This window comes from Ursus arctos, unplaced genomic scaffold, assembly GCF_023065955.2.
Source record: "Ursus arctos isolate Adak ecotype North America unplaced genomic scaffold, UrsArc2.0 scaffold_12, whole genome shotgun sequence".
Classification (NCBI taxonomy): Eukaryota; Metazoa; Chordata; class Mammalia; order Carnivora; family Ursidae; genus Ursus; species Ursus arctos.
Genome location: NW_026622786.1, coordinates 14503087 through 14517696, shown reverse-complemented (window position 1 = coordinate 14517696; position 14610 = coordinate 14503087). Strand labels below are relative to the sequence as shown.

The window sequence follows — 14610 nt, the reverse complement described above, 5'->3', positions numbered from 1 at the left end:
GTCTTTAAGAAAGAATGAGTCTGGTGTTTGGATGCTCTTTCACCATACGTTCTTTGTATCTTGGAGGGCTTATTTTTGGTGTAGTTATGAAGGATGATTTTGTGTTTTGTTTTTTTGAGAAGTCCCAACATTTGGGAATTTTAGCACCCATGTTATTATTTTGAAAATAATAATAAGGAAATGACTACAGAAATGCCAGATTCCTGCCTTTATGTAACATTCTTCCTTCTGGATAACTCTTTCCTCCCCAGCCGAAGGGAGTGAAATGAGCCCTGTCCTAATACATGTTACAATAAATTCAGCCCATACTAAGAGACTTCTTAGTGGAAAGGTGGGAAGATGAATGCCACATAACGAGCTCTTTCCTAAATAGAATCGTTGACTCTTTTGTTCATTGTTAATAGCTTCTGCCACCTGTCCTCTTAGCTTGCTTAGTTCCTGTCTCTGGGGATTGCCTCTTACTGCACCCTTTTTCATTGACAGTCAAGATTAGAGCCACACCTCCAGGAGTGGTGATAGGCAGTTCTCATGATTCAGAGCAGTAGGGGCTCATCCAGGAGTACTGAGTATTCCTCTAAATCAGATGAGCAAACAGGAAAAAATATTCTTAACTACCTACAACTGGTAAGTAAGTTTTCCCGGGCTCTCCCTCCTAACATTAAGGCATTGTTGATCTAAGTACAATGACAGTATCTGAATGGTTTAGAAAATTCTGTCTTCCAAAATTTCCAAACAAGTTAATCCATAAAACTTTACCTAGAAGTCCCATTTTGGGGCTTTATAAAGATCTTTCATGTTTCCTATTCTCTTTTACATTCATCTGAGGTACAAAGATTAATTGCATGAGGTTCCCTCCATTTTTATTTTGTAATTCTATACTTCTGGCCCTTCCCCTCCCAAAAGGCTACTTCCATATATCCAGCACAATGTTGTAAGATGTCTGCCCTCCTCCACCCAAGACAGAGTCGATCATCTTTGACACCTGCTTAGTCTCCTGAATCTGCTACTGAGTGTAATACCCTTTATTGGCAGCACCACTCATCAGGTCAGCGCTACGGATTCTTTTTAGCCTAATTCAGTCCATTTTTTTACCCAATAAATGTGTATTTAAAGATAACTACATCACTATATGTTTGCAACTTAATAAGCTTCTGTTCAAAAAACATTCTTGAGCAAACAAAGCTCAGTTTTTTTAGTTGTGAGAGACTGGTTTCAACTTAGTTATTTATTATGGGAATGAAAGCTTACATATCTAGCTCACATTATATGTTTTAAGTGTCAATTTTAGAAATGGGGGCTCCATCCTACTCTGAGAATTGAATCCCCTTACTGTTGGTATCTATTTTTCTTAGACTAATTTTTTAAAAAAATTTACCTTCTTAATAGATAAATTATTCACTTTGTTTAAAACTAACATTATAAAAAAAGGTATGCAGTGTATGGTCTCCTTCCCATCCTCATCTCCCAGCTGTCCATTCCCACACTGTCCTCTCCAATAGGTAACCACTGTTCTTAATTTGTAATGTATCCTTCCAGAAATTTGTTATGTAATTACCGGCAAAAATAAAGACAGAATATTATTTTTCTTCTTTTTTACGCAAAAAAATAGCATTTATACACTCTGCAACATTCCTTTTCACCTAATATATCTTTGATATTTTTCAATATCACTATGTAGGGAGCTGCCCACTCCTTTTTTTAAAAATTACCAAATATTCCATTGTATAGAAGTGCCAGAATTTCTGTAACTACTCCCTCACTGAGGGCTGTTTTAAAATTTTTTTCTGTTATAAATAATGCTGTAATAACCTTCGGCAAACATTTTGTGAACCATATCGCTGGGATAAATTCTGAGAATTTTAATTTTGGATCCAATAATCTGATCTCAAGATTATACAAAGTGCTAGTCTATAGAAGGAAAGGAATACCAGTTTGTGCTTTGCTCCTCAGTCTTTTTGTCCATATTCTTTTTTTTCAGACTTTCAGACTTCTAATTTCTGCTGCCCTTTTTGTGTACCAGGTTTGTCTTTTCTTGACTATAAGATCATTTTCAGCAACCTCAAAACTAATTCTTGGCTGCTTTCAGTTCTTCTTTCCAGAAATTTAGCATAGTTGACCTAATAAGCATAAGAATTTGATTGACAATTGAGTGAATTTTTTTTTCAAACCCCCTACCATGGAAGGCATTAAATGAATATAACTAAAGGGCAGTAAGTTTTGTAAGATCTCAGTGATTTATATTACTTTAGTAAAAACTCACCATTTCCTCCACATGATATTACAAAGCACTATAAATTTCAAGATTTCATATTATATAGCCGTACAACGCAGTCCGCTCTGCTTGACAGTCAAAATTTTAATACACAGATACCCTGCCCCATCTCCTTTTTTCTTTTTCTTGTTTTTTGTTTTTGTTTTTATTTTTTGGTGGGAAAGGTTAAGCTATAGTTTCAGTCCAACTTCAATGAGTCACAAATTTCCTATGGAAAGGAGGGGTTTTTATTGCTCTGTGAAATTCATCAAATTCAATTAAAAGCCTCTGGATTTTATTTGATTTTGCTCATAACAAATTTTTGACACCTCCTTTTCCCCTCTCCTCAATATTTGAGATTTTTTTCTATTGTGCATGATAGAGGAATGCTGCTAAGCTTGCAAAGTAATTAACTTGAAATTGTTTTGAGTAATTCTGCTTTTTTGGCTTTTTGTACCTAATCAGAATTGATGTGACTGAAGTGCAAATCTTCATAATAATCATGCATTTGCTGGCAGTGATTGGAGGACCACCTTTTTGGCAATCTATGGTAACTTTGTTCACATTGTGTATCCCATGTAATGCATGTTGTCTTTTGCTTGTGTTTTCTAATATAGGATAATCCAGTTAAAGGGTGATATGTAAAATTATTTTATTCTTCATGAAAATGAAAAACCACAGCAATGGTAGTCCACAAACTTCTCTTTAGGGCCTGGTGAATTTTACTACTTGGCATTAGGTCCATTCCAGGGCGATTGTTTTTGAAGGCTACTTGAATTATTATTTGTCGTCCCATTTTACATCTGAGGAAACAGCAGGTAGTATATAGCAAGTTAGCCAATGACAAGATGAGACTTTTTTTCTCTTTCTACTAGTTTTTCTATCATGTGCTTAAAGCTGAATCACAGTTTGAGGTAGTCAGTGAACTAGCCCCCAAACAGAGCAAATGTTTATTGAAATCGGTGTTATGGAATTGTTTTAACAAGCCAGGACCATGATTTTCAACCTAACCTATAAACACGAATTTTTTTTTCCACAAATTTTTAAAAGAGGGGACATAATTTTTATAATATGTGGGCCAAGACTTAGGAACCAGACTGCGTGAGTTCGATCCAGGCTCCGCTGCCTATTACGTGTACACCATCTGTTATTCCGCACTCTCTGTGGCTGAGTTTCCTCCTCTGTAAAATGAGGACAATCCCAGTACTTATTTCACAGGGCTGTTCTTTTTTGTTAAATGAGTAATACATGTAAAGCATCTAGAACAGTGTGTATCAAGTACAGTATCAGTGCAAGCTGCTCTTACAGTTCTGATTTCTCCTTCCAGATTTGAGTCACGGTAGTTTGTAATCCCCGGTCCCATTAACTGCTGACCACTACCACCACTGCTTCAGAATTTACAGTTCATTTGGTGTGATCTCACCAAATACGTACTACTCCTGAACAAATGATTCTTAAAAAATCAGGTGGATTTTAAGGTATAAGGGAAATTGACTGAACGAGATCTTTCCCATACTTAATTCACTTGATGATGGTAAATTAGCTACTTGAGGAGGTGTAATTGACATACTTCCCTGAGTATTCATCACCAGAAATTGTTTAATGCCTTTTGTTGAGAGGGGTAGGGTTGTGAGGAAGGAGGAGTTAGAGGAATAAAAATGATCCATAGTCAACCAGGAAAATTCTGAAACTATCCAGTTATGTTCAAATTCACATCTTTCCTACACATAGCCTCAAAAGCCAGTAGGGTCTTTAGTGAAACCTGAGATACATTCTAGTGAAATCTGAGCTCTATGGATAGATATATGGACATAGATGCATAGAGAAATACATAGATATAGAGAGAATTTTATTACTTTTACTTTCCAGTAGGTTAAATATAGTTATTTTTATATATACAGTTGACCCCTGAACAACACAGGTTTGAACTGTGAGGGCCCACTTATATGCAAAAAAATTTTTTATGCAGTTCAATAAATGTGTTTTCCTTACGATTTTCTTAATATCATTTTCTTTAACATCCTTTACTGTAAGAATACAGTATATAATCCATATACAAAATATGTGTTAATTGTTATCAGTAAGGCTTCTGGTCAGTAGTATGCTATTAGTAGTTCAGTTTTGCAGGGAGTCAAAACTTATGTGCAGATTTTCAACTGCATGGAGCTGGGGGGTGGGGTGGGCACTCCTAATCCTTGTGTTGTTCTAAGGTAAATTGTATGTTGACTTAAATTTTTTGTATCTCTCAACTATGTTGATTATTATGTTCATAGCTTTGTGTTTTATACCAAAATCTCCCCTCTTCCAAACTTTTTTTAAGTATCTTATCTTAAACATATATAAATTACCTATAAAGTTTTGTCATACCAGTAACCAAAAAACTGATTTCTGGCTCGATCATTGGAAAACAAGTCAGCATTGGGTATATATACCTGATCATCCTTATCCATATGGAAATACATAAAGCATTATTGCAAATGAAGTTATAGGCTATACATACATCCTTTTTTAAGAGAGAGAGAGTGCAAGAGCGAGGGGGAAGGGGCAGAGGGAGAGGGAGGATCTTTATTTTATTTTATTTTTTTTTTTTTTAGAGTAGAGTGGGCAGAGAGCACTCATGCAAATGCACTAAGTGGGGTGGGGGGGTGATGGGGGGATACAGATGGAGAGAGAGTCCCAAGCAGGCTGTACACCCAGCACAGAACTCAGCTCAGGGTTCGATCTCACGACCCTGGGATCATGACCTGAGCCAAAATCAAGGATTGGGCACTTAACTGACTGAGCCCCTATATATCCTTATTTTTTTAGGTGGTGCCTGGCAGTGAATTTGCTTCAGGTACTCTTGTTACTGTTTTTACTAGGATTTATATACATATACTTAATGAAGTGATTTTTTTTTCTTTTAAAACGATCAAATATTTTGTCCTTTATTGATAATTAAGATAATATAATCATCCTTTTTTATTACATATTTTAAAAAGTTACCTTAGGAACTCTCAGATCCAAGACTGAAAATCCCCAGGCCCAGCAATCCAGGTCCAGTAGCAGTGAGGCTAGGTTACAATAGGGAAACGGATTCCCAGGCCTTTGTCTTAGTGTTACGGGCCCTACTGTTACCATCATTAAACTGAAAGGGAAGGGTCTGACTTCTCTGGTGATATTTGGAGGCTCAAAGAAATATTGTGTATTCTTTGAGTAATTCCCAGTACAGATTCCCACAATTGACCTCAGACCACTATATTTTTTTCTTTTTACTTGGCCCATATTCATCACTGAACATGGTGTTCCAAATTGCATTATGTTTGTTTAGGAAAGATTACATGTAATACTCTTCCTTTGTGTGCCAAAATGGAGAAAAGATACCTGTTTAGGGCCCAGATATGAAATTTTCATCTCTTTTGAAGTTGACGGCATAAAATGGAAATTGCTTTCCAAATCGTCATTAAAAGGCTTTTATTGATAGATAGGAAGCAAATTTATGGTAACAAACAAAAACAGTACAAATGTCTTCATAAAGCTGATTCCAGAAGATCAGGTGTTTTGCAAAGATAAGTGATTTATTTATTTTTTTGTGGATAGTGTAAGTAATGTTTGTTTTTTTAATTTTTTTTATTTTAATGTTTTTTTTATTATATGTTAGTCACCATACAGTACATCCCTGGTTTCTGATGTAAAGTTCGATGATTCATTAGTTGTGTATAACACCCAGTGCACCATGCAATACGTGCCCTCCTTACTACCCATCACCAGCCTATCCCATTCCCCCACCCCCTCCCCTCTGAAGCCCTCAGTGAAGCATGAGAGACTATGGACTCTGAGAAAGATAAGTGATTTATATCTGCTGCTTATGGATTACCCATTTCTTGCTGCTGCTTTTTTTTTCTTCAGAGAGGGTGGGTTTTTACCAAAGTCTGTAATGAGTTGTGTTGGTTTGTTTGTTTTTTTTTTTTTTTAAGATTTTATTTATTTATTCGACAGAGATAGAGACAGCCAGCGAGAGAGGGAACACAAGCAGGGGGAGTGGGAGAGGAAGAAGCAGGCTCATAGCGGAGGAGCCTGATGTGGGGCTCGATCCCATAACGCCGGGATCACGCCCTGAGCCGAAGGCAGACGCTTAACCGCTGTGCCACCCAGGCGCCCCGAGTTGTGTTGGTTTTGCTTGTTTTTTTTTTTTTTTTTGTGGAGTTTTTTTGTTTTTTGTTTTGTTTTTTAAGGAAAGAAATTATTTTCATGCACAAAAGTCCATGCACAAGTTTACACATTTTAGGACACAAAACACAATCCATATTGTTGATTTTCTGTATTGCTTCCCCCAAAGAGTATATTCTTTTGGAATGTCTTGACACTGTCTTTTGTCATATCACTCTCTTTTTTTTTTTTTTTTTTTTTTTTTAAGGAGAATATCATCACTTTGAAAGTGACCCACGTGTAATCCTCTCATGGTTACTTTCACTGATGTTTGATTCTTTTAAATATAGTAGTTGATTAAGTGGGTACTAAACCATGAGGCACCTTCTGGAATCCAGTTAAGGCAAGTCGTGAGAGACTTCAGGTGAAGTTTCAGAATTCCTTAGGTAGAACTAAAGATGTACTATGTAGTGTAATTTATTTGTGTCTCATTCTTAAACTAAAAGACTGAAGAAGTATGCTTACACTTAATTCAGATATGGTGATTTTCTTTAAATGCTTCATAGACACTGTAGTCATGGTTATAGTAAATATTGATGGAAATCACTTATATTGAAAGTATTTATAAACAGTCATTGCCACATTGTTTGGAAGACAGTTAATAGTATCTGATCTCAAGTGATATATTTCTGCTGAAATTTGCAAAGCCTGTAAGAATATTTTATTATGTCCCTAAGAAAACTTGTCTTAACAAATTCATAATTGATATTCTATATTAATTCAAACTATTGAACCAAAACATGAACATTGTAAACTGGTAAATCTGAGAATTTAATATTGCTTTTCTATCTCTAACCTTATTTAAAATGAATTACATTGGATTGAAACTATTTAAATGCATAATGTGGTAGCATGAATCCGGAGGGTTTTCCCCTGGCTGTAGAGCAGACACCATGACCCATGGGAGTTCTTATTCTCCCTAGTCTAAAAGACCCGGAGCTCTGATGAAGGTGTTTTTAATATAGCTTTCTTACTATTTCCGTAGAGTGGATACACATTGGTTGCTTTAGACGAGTTCCAAGAGGAGGAGGGAAAGGGAAAGATTGAGAAAGATAGAATGTGCCCACCCTCCTTGATCTTGGGTGGGAGGTGAAAATGGCAACAACTTTAGTGCTTTTTATAAGTGGTTCAGTTGGTGCTGAGTTTTAAGGGATTGCCTGGTGAGCCTTGGGATTCCTCTCATTCTAGTTTTCCCTTCACTTTGCCTCAGGTTTTTTTGTAGCTAACATCCTTTTTCCTTCTTTATACGGGGGCAAGATGTGTCCTCATATTCTCTCATAACAGTAATTCTGCATAGAGAGTAAGAGAAAGGGAGATCTTAATCTTCATTTGGCAAGGGTATATTGAGCACTTAGAATACGCACGGCTCTAGAGAGAATATAAAAACCAGTGCAAACAAAATGCTACCCTCAGGAGTTTATGGTTTAGTGTATATAGCTGTCCTATATGATGGAAGTGGAGAGGGTCCTAAGAATGTTTATGATACCTTCCTCCTAAGTCTATAGCTTGCTTGCTTACTTTGTGGTCCAAGCCATTTACTAATTTTGCCTGGCTTCTTTAATATTTCTGTTTATTCTTTCTTCTTTCAACAGGCAACAGTTTCCATTTACCTAAAAGCATTTTCACCAAATTTTAATTAACAGTTGTAGTAGCATTGTGGCACAGATTACGCTAGGGTTGGCACTCATTTGATACCCTGGCCCTAATATAGGCATGGCCCTGTAATGGATTAATGCTTTGCTTCTTTTGAAATCTGAGGGAGTATAGTATTTCCCCTTTGCCGTACAAGTCCTTTGTCTCTTGAGGGAAAAGGAAACTAGCCAGGGTATTAAATTTCAGCCAGGTGCATCAGATTAAGATTGCAGTATCCCTGGTTTTCTGAACTCGAACAGAAAAATCTCTTGGAGCTCAAAGCATCTGTGCTGTTGATTCTCTCCTTTTGTGGAGAACTTGGTAAACAAGTTTTGATTTGGGCTGTAGGGTTTAGAAATGAATTAGGGAAGGAAGAAGACCATTTAGGATGCTCCGTAAAGTTCTCGGCTTAATTTTTAAGTTGACCTACTTCATTTTGGAAAACTAAACACTGCCGTAGTACAACTTGAAATTTGAACAGTTGATTACAATTTTTTTTTTTAGAGCTACAGTTTTGCAAGAGGTCATAGAGTTGTGTAAACAAACTGAGTTCTTCAGAGTTTTGAAGAAATAGAGTATTTAAACATTAAGATTTACGTCTGTACCAATTTTATTTGGGTTTTATATGTACAAAAAAAGTAGGAAATGTGACATTTTCTATTTGGTTTTGAAATTGTATCCCTAAAAAGTATAAACGGCCCTAATTAAATCTTTTCATTGTAAGAATTCATTGCCTATTAAACCCTGTGGGCTTCTGGAATTTCGAACCTATACTCATTTTGTTTCTATTAATAGAATATATCATTTTATGTTGCTTTATCTTCAACCCATATTGGACAAAATGTGAGCCTTCTTAAAAACTGAATGAGAGGTGCAAAAAGGAAGAAAAATCTTAAATGATTTTAAAAAGTTAGTACATGTGTATTTCATTTGAAATGATGGATATTGTGCTTGCAAGATTGAATACATGATCCCAGTGCCCTCAGCCCCCTTTACTTTAGGTAAATCAATCCATATTTTCAGTACACTATAAAAATACATTATTTGCTTATTCTGAAAAGGAAATTTAACATGTTAAAATTTTGGATGCACAATTGTACCTGCTTTGATGTGCTTGACGTCTTTTTTGCCCTGTATATGATTGTCTTCTTAGCTACCCTCTGCTTTTTCAAGCTGTTTGTATCCTAACAGTTGGGAGTTGGGAACTCTTCTGAGTACAACCTTCGTCTTCCATTCCCTAGTTTGCAGATTTTTAAAATCTAGTTGCAGATATTTCTAGTCTTTTATGCTCCACACTTTCTCTCCCATAACAATTAGTAGCAAACTACAGATTTAAAGGCAGAGTTCCAAAAATGTACAAAGGAAAAGGCAAAGTACACTTCATTTATACAAAGTCCAGAAGACAGCCTGTTCCACTGTCGCCAGACATCTGGGTAAACTCTCCTTAGCTTGTCGCACAAATTAATAAAGTTGGATCAGTGACTTTTTTAAAGGTTGGTGTCAGAAGTGAGATTAATTTCTGTATAGCCTCTTCTCTTGGTTATATTGTTCGTAATGGAAAGAGGGAATGGAGGGTATATGGCAGTATGAATCAAACGTTTGTTGTATTTTCTTATTTTAATGTGTATATATTTTAATTGTTCTCTCTCTCTACCCATTAAAGATTCCAGTGCTGAATATTCAAATGAAAATTTTTCCTGCACTTTGTACTGTAGCAGGGACCATATTTTCCTGTACAAATTACTTCCGTGTAATCTTCACAGGTGGTGTTGGAAAAAATGGATCAACGATAGCAGTGAGTACATCTTAAGATTTCCAGCAATTGTTTATACCAGGACTCGGTTTCATAGTTGCTTTTTCATTTGAATTGTATAAAATACCTGGTAATTTAGAGTTTCTGCTTAGTCTTCAACAAAAGTGATATCCAGAACTTCTCAGTTGTATCTATACATGTATATGTTTATATGCTTACATGCATTTTTTTGTGTGCATGCACACAGACACATCCACATTTAAACACGTAATATATTTTTTAAAGTATGATCGGGGCACCTGGGTGGCTCATTCAGTCAAGCCCCTGACTCTTAGTTTCAGCTCAGGTCGTGATCTGGAGGTGCTGGGGTCGAGCCCCGCTTCCGGCTCCACACTTGGCATGGAGTCTGCTTGGGATTCTTTCCCTCCCTCTCCCTCTGTCCCTTCCCCACTCGTGCTCTCTCAAATACATAAATAAAAATAAATTTAAAAGTAAATAGAAGTATGATCTGCTTTGTAAAATAAACCTGGCCACGTAAGTAAAATCCTCAGTTTGTGCCTAACCAGCCCGTGCTGCTCTTTCTTCATTAGCTGTTCTGCTGTTCAGTTACGGAAACTGCTGCCTGGCAGGCACCATGAGGTTCTTAAAAGTTTGAGCTGATCTGCCTTACAGCAGATCCATGTAGTGTCTGACAGCATTGAGTGCCGTTAATCCCTCCCCTCTCTTTACTCTGCACAGGGAACAAGTGTCCTCTCTCCTTTTCTCCATATTGGATCGGTGATTACTCTAGCTGCAATGATCTATAAGAAATCGGCAGTTCAGCTTTTTGAAAAGCATCCCTGTCTCTATATACTGACATTCGGTTTCGTCTCTGCTAAAATCACTAATAAGCTTGTGGTAAGTAGCAGAGTTTTTATTTGTTTTGTTTTTAACATTCATCTTATTTTGGTTTTATGGCCCTAGTTTTCATTCCACAGCTTCCCGAACAGTGCTAGAGTTTGCTGTTCTCCATAAACACGGGAGCTGTTTTTCTCCTCTGTGAAGCTACAGCTTGACGTTACCAGAAGCTCCGTGGACCTCTGCAACGCTTCTTTCTACTGCAGCTTAATTTAGTGCTTTAGTTTATCTGCCTTCTCCAGTCTCAGTCTGTACACTCAACTTAAGGCTCTTTATGAAAAGCGTCTTTTGGGAGGCTTTGCTACATGGGCTCTCCCTTTGGTGTGTAGCTCTCACGCATACTTCTTGTCAGTTTTTTAGTTTTGGAAACTCAGCTTTTTATTCAGTATTGCTAAATGATTCTTAAAACTTGTGATTTGAGCACAAAACTGATTTGCTGTGTAGCTCACAGTTGCTCTATTATGAAATTGCCTTCATCACACTTTCTCTTTTATTTGCAGGTGGCGCACATGACAAAAAGTGAAATGCATTTGCTTGACACAGCATTCATAGGCCCAGCACTTTTGTTTCTGGACCAGTATTTTAACAGCTTTATTGATGAATATATTGTACTTTGGATTGCCCTGGTAAGTACTGTACTGTGTCCCATTTCATGATTTGGAAGCCACTTGGTTTCTTGTTTCTGTGGGCCAGTCCTGAAAGATAGATCATGTAATTGTAATGATTTAGCATGCCAAAAAACCACAATTATGGGACTTGGCAAGAGTTCCTTGTGGCTTCATCTTTGAGCCATTTTTTGCATTATTCTTATTAGTCCTGCCTTTGTTAGGGCTCAAAAATTCCAGATTTCTGACCATAAAGCAGGAGCTGATAAACTACATCCTGTGGGCCAGTGGCCTGTTTTTGTAAATAAAGTTTTATTGGAACACGGCCGTGGCCCTTCATTTCTGTATTGTCTGTGGCTGCTTTTACGCTACAGTGGCAAAGCTGAGCAGTTGACATGAAGACAAAGCCTAAAATACTTACTGTCTCTCCGAGAAAGAGTTTGTTGATCCTTAGTGTAAAGGAAAAAATCCGTGAGGAAATTAAGTTACTAAATCGTATGAAATTGAAGACAAACCTGAAAAGAAGGGAAGAAAGTCAGAGAAGCCCCTCCTCTTTACGTTCAGGAAGCTGAGGGATGGCCTAAGCAGGTCCCGAGAATCTCACAGTCTCTCTCTCCCTCCAGGTCTTCTCTTTCTTTGATCTGATCCGCTACTGTGTCAGTGTTTGCAATCAGATTGCGTCTCACCTGCACATACATGTCTTCAGAATCAAGGTCTCTACAGCTCATTCTAATCATCATTCATGATGTTAACTCGGTGTTATAGAGGAAACTCATGTTTTCTGCAGGAAAGAATCCGAACATATTAAGGAAAATGGGGTGGATAAGAACAAATATAATTTATAATAATCAATGTCGTATAACTTTTCTTTGTTATTGGTAACACTCCTTAACTATCCTGTATGAGAATGGGAATTTCAAGTCCCATCCTGTAATTGTACATGTTGTCATACAGGGTTTGGCCCCAGGAAGCATGCAGGAAAAATTGCCATGTGTTTGTAATTATCCTGGATTCAGAATAAAACTGTCCTGGGGAGCAGACCCCCAGTGGTGGAGATTTCTGATGTAGAATATTTGCAGGCCAAAAGATGGTTGCTTTATAATTTTAACAAATCATCATCTTTTAGTGACATCTTTGTTTAGTGTCTTCTCAGGCTTTCTTTAAGGAGCTCAGCTTGTGGCACAGACATATCCCACTAGCTTGTGAGATGGACTTAGTGATAAAGACCTTGAATTTGGATTGAAAGGTTTCCTATCTTTACATTGTTGAGGAAGTCATTTTTTTATTGCTCAAGAAATGGTATCTCTCATGGGCTTGGGAAATCCTGTTAGCATGCAGAATAATGTGGTAACTTTGTTGATCCATTTTATTTTTTTAAATAAATATATGACCTGAAAGCCAGCCTTTTTCTCAGTTTTATTCAGTAGAAAGATAACTAAGTTTTAATGTCATTTTTTAAAAAATTCAAGCAAAATTTATATCTCTTCTTTAATAAATAAGGAAATTCGGTCAGCTACTTTGTCATTATGTGTCCTACGGTCTATTTTGTATAAGCCGTTTAATTTAAAACCTAGGAGAACTAAAAACAAAAACAAAAAAATGAAACATAGGAGAACTGTGTTCATTTTCCCTCTCAATGGGTTTTTTTTGTTGTTGCACTTGTCACCCTAGAGATTATATCTTTTTTTAAAGGGAGCATCATTTATTTATTTTTACTTATTTTGAAAGATTTATTTATTTGTTAGAGAGCATGAGCAGGGGGGAGGGGCAGAGGGAGAGGGAGAAGCAGATTCCCCCGTGAGCAGGGAGCCCGGATGCAGAGCTCGATCCCAGGACCCTGGGATCCTGACCTGAGCTGAAGACAGAGGCTTACCTGACTGAGCCACCCAGGCACCCCAAGATTATGTCTTTTAGGAATCTCAAACCTTTCCCCGAAATTTTCAAGGAGAGAGGCTTAGGCCTCTCTGGACGGTTACCGAAAAGTCGTACTCCTATTCTGGCTCATCAGTATACTGCAGTTTGAAATGAGAACCAGATAGCTTCATTAGCTCTCATCCAGATCTGTTTCCGTTTTATGTGGATAGTACGCTTGCTTGAATGGAGGGGGACAGCAGAAAAGAAACTTGACTAAAACAAAGTGTCTTCTTATTTTTATTTCTACCCTGTTTCCGTAATCCTGGCTCAACAGTCGCAGCACTGCCTCAGCTGGCAGTCGGAACTCTGCTTTCTTGCACTTTTAATGCTTCCGTTAGTCCCGTGTAATCTTGAGTAGCAGTGACAGCGAAACGTTCAATTTCTTTGCTAGACTCTAGCAGTAGAGAGAAGTCTCCCTTTATTTTTGTTTGCTAGCAACTTCTCCAGCATCTGGGGTAGAGAAGTGCATGCAGGAGAATGCGAGGGCACATACACACATTAAAAAGATGAAAGTTTTGAAAGACAAGAGGCTTCTAAATGTTTCCCATCCCTTAGAGTGTTGAAACGGAAGCTGTCACTAGAAGTAGAGAGGGAGAGGGTGCCTGGGTGGCTCAGTCAGTGAAGCCATCGACTTTTGATTTCAGCTCAGGTCGTGATCTTCAGAGTCGTGGGATCAAGCCCCCTGTTAGGCTGTGTGCTCAGCGCTGAGTCTGCTTGTCCTCACTCCCTGCCACGTGCGCCCTCTCTCTCAAATAAGTAAAAATATTTTTTAAAAAAGTATAGAGGGAAAATGGACAAGGTGGACCACTAAACTCCTTCGGACTCTTAAGATTATGATACTTTTTTCTAAAAGGGGAAAAATGGCAGTGAAGCAGTCCCTCTATCTTTAGCTAAAGAGTTGAACTGGGCTTCTCAAAATAACCAAGTGGAAGCTGGATGTCTACAACTGAAGGCTCCAAACCGGAAGTGATGGGCAGACAGACCTGTCTATGGAGGCAGTGTAGAGCTCTTCATCGGCTTCTAGAAACTGAAATTTCTTACCCTCAAGTGGCCCTAGACCGCAGATGCTTCCCTGGCCAGCAGCCTTTCCTCCCAGGTTCTGGAAGGCACACCTGGCTAGAACCAAGAACCATTGCCCCGTCCCAGTGCTGTTGCTGCTTCTCCCAGTGTCCCCCACCTTCCTGTTAGAAGCAGAGCTGCTGACCTCATAGTTCTCCCGCTCCAAACACAGCCCCAGAGTTCTGGGCCACTGTGCCCAGGTCCCCCACTCTCAGTCCAGTTTACTCTCCCATCTGTTGCCTTGTGCTCCTGGTTCTCCCCCCACAGCGCCACCCTGGAGCGGAAGCTAAAGATAACACAAAAACAACAAG

General features: G+C 38.0%; 1 protein-coding gene across 17 annotated transcripts in view; it reads left to right on the top strand.

Annotated features, from left to right (window-relative positions):
• The window catches only part of CEPT1 (choline/ethanolamine phosphotransferase 1), a 37125-nt gene extending 24398 nt beyond the window's left edge, over nucleotides 1-12727 (top strand). For 9 of the 17 annotated variants that reach the window (XM_044378966.3, XM_044378969.3, XM_044378968.3 and 6 more), the window contains 4 exons: nucleotides 9735-9866; nucleotides 10563-10721; nucleotides 11222-11347; nucleotides 11950-12727. In XM_044378966.3, coding sequence (XP_044234901.3) covers nucleotides 9735-9866; nucleotides 10563-10721; nucleotides 11222-11347; nucleotides 11950-12072 — 540 coding nt within the window. In that variant the 3' untranslated portion in view covers nucleotides 12073-12727. Of the gene's footprint in view, nucleotides 1-2716; nucleotides 2802-9734; nucleotides 9867-10562; nucleotides 10722-11221; nucleotides 11348-11949 lie in introns of all 17 variants that reach the window. The other 8 variants (XM_048220272.2, XM_048220274.2, XM_048220275.2 and 5 more) reach the window with 1 other exon arrangement.
• Nucleotides 12728-14610: the final 1883 nt, after the last annotated feature.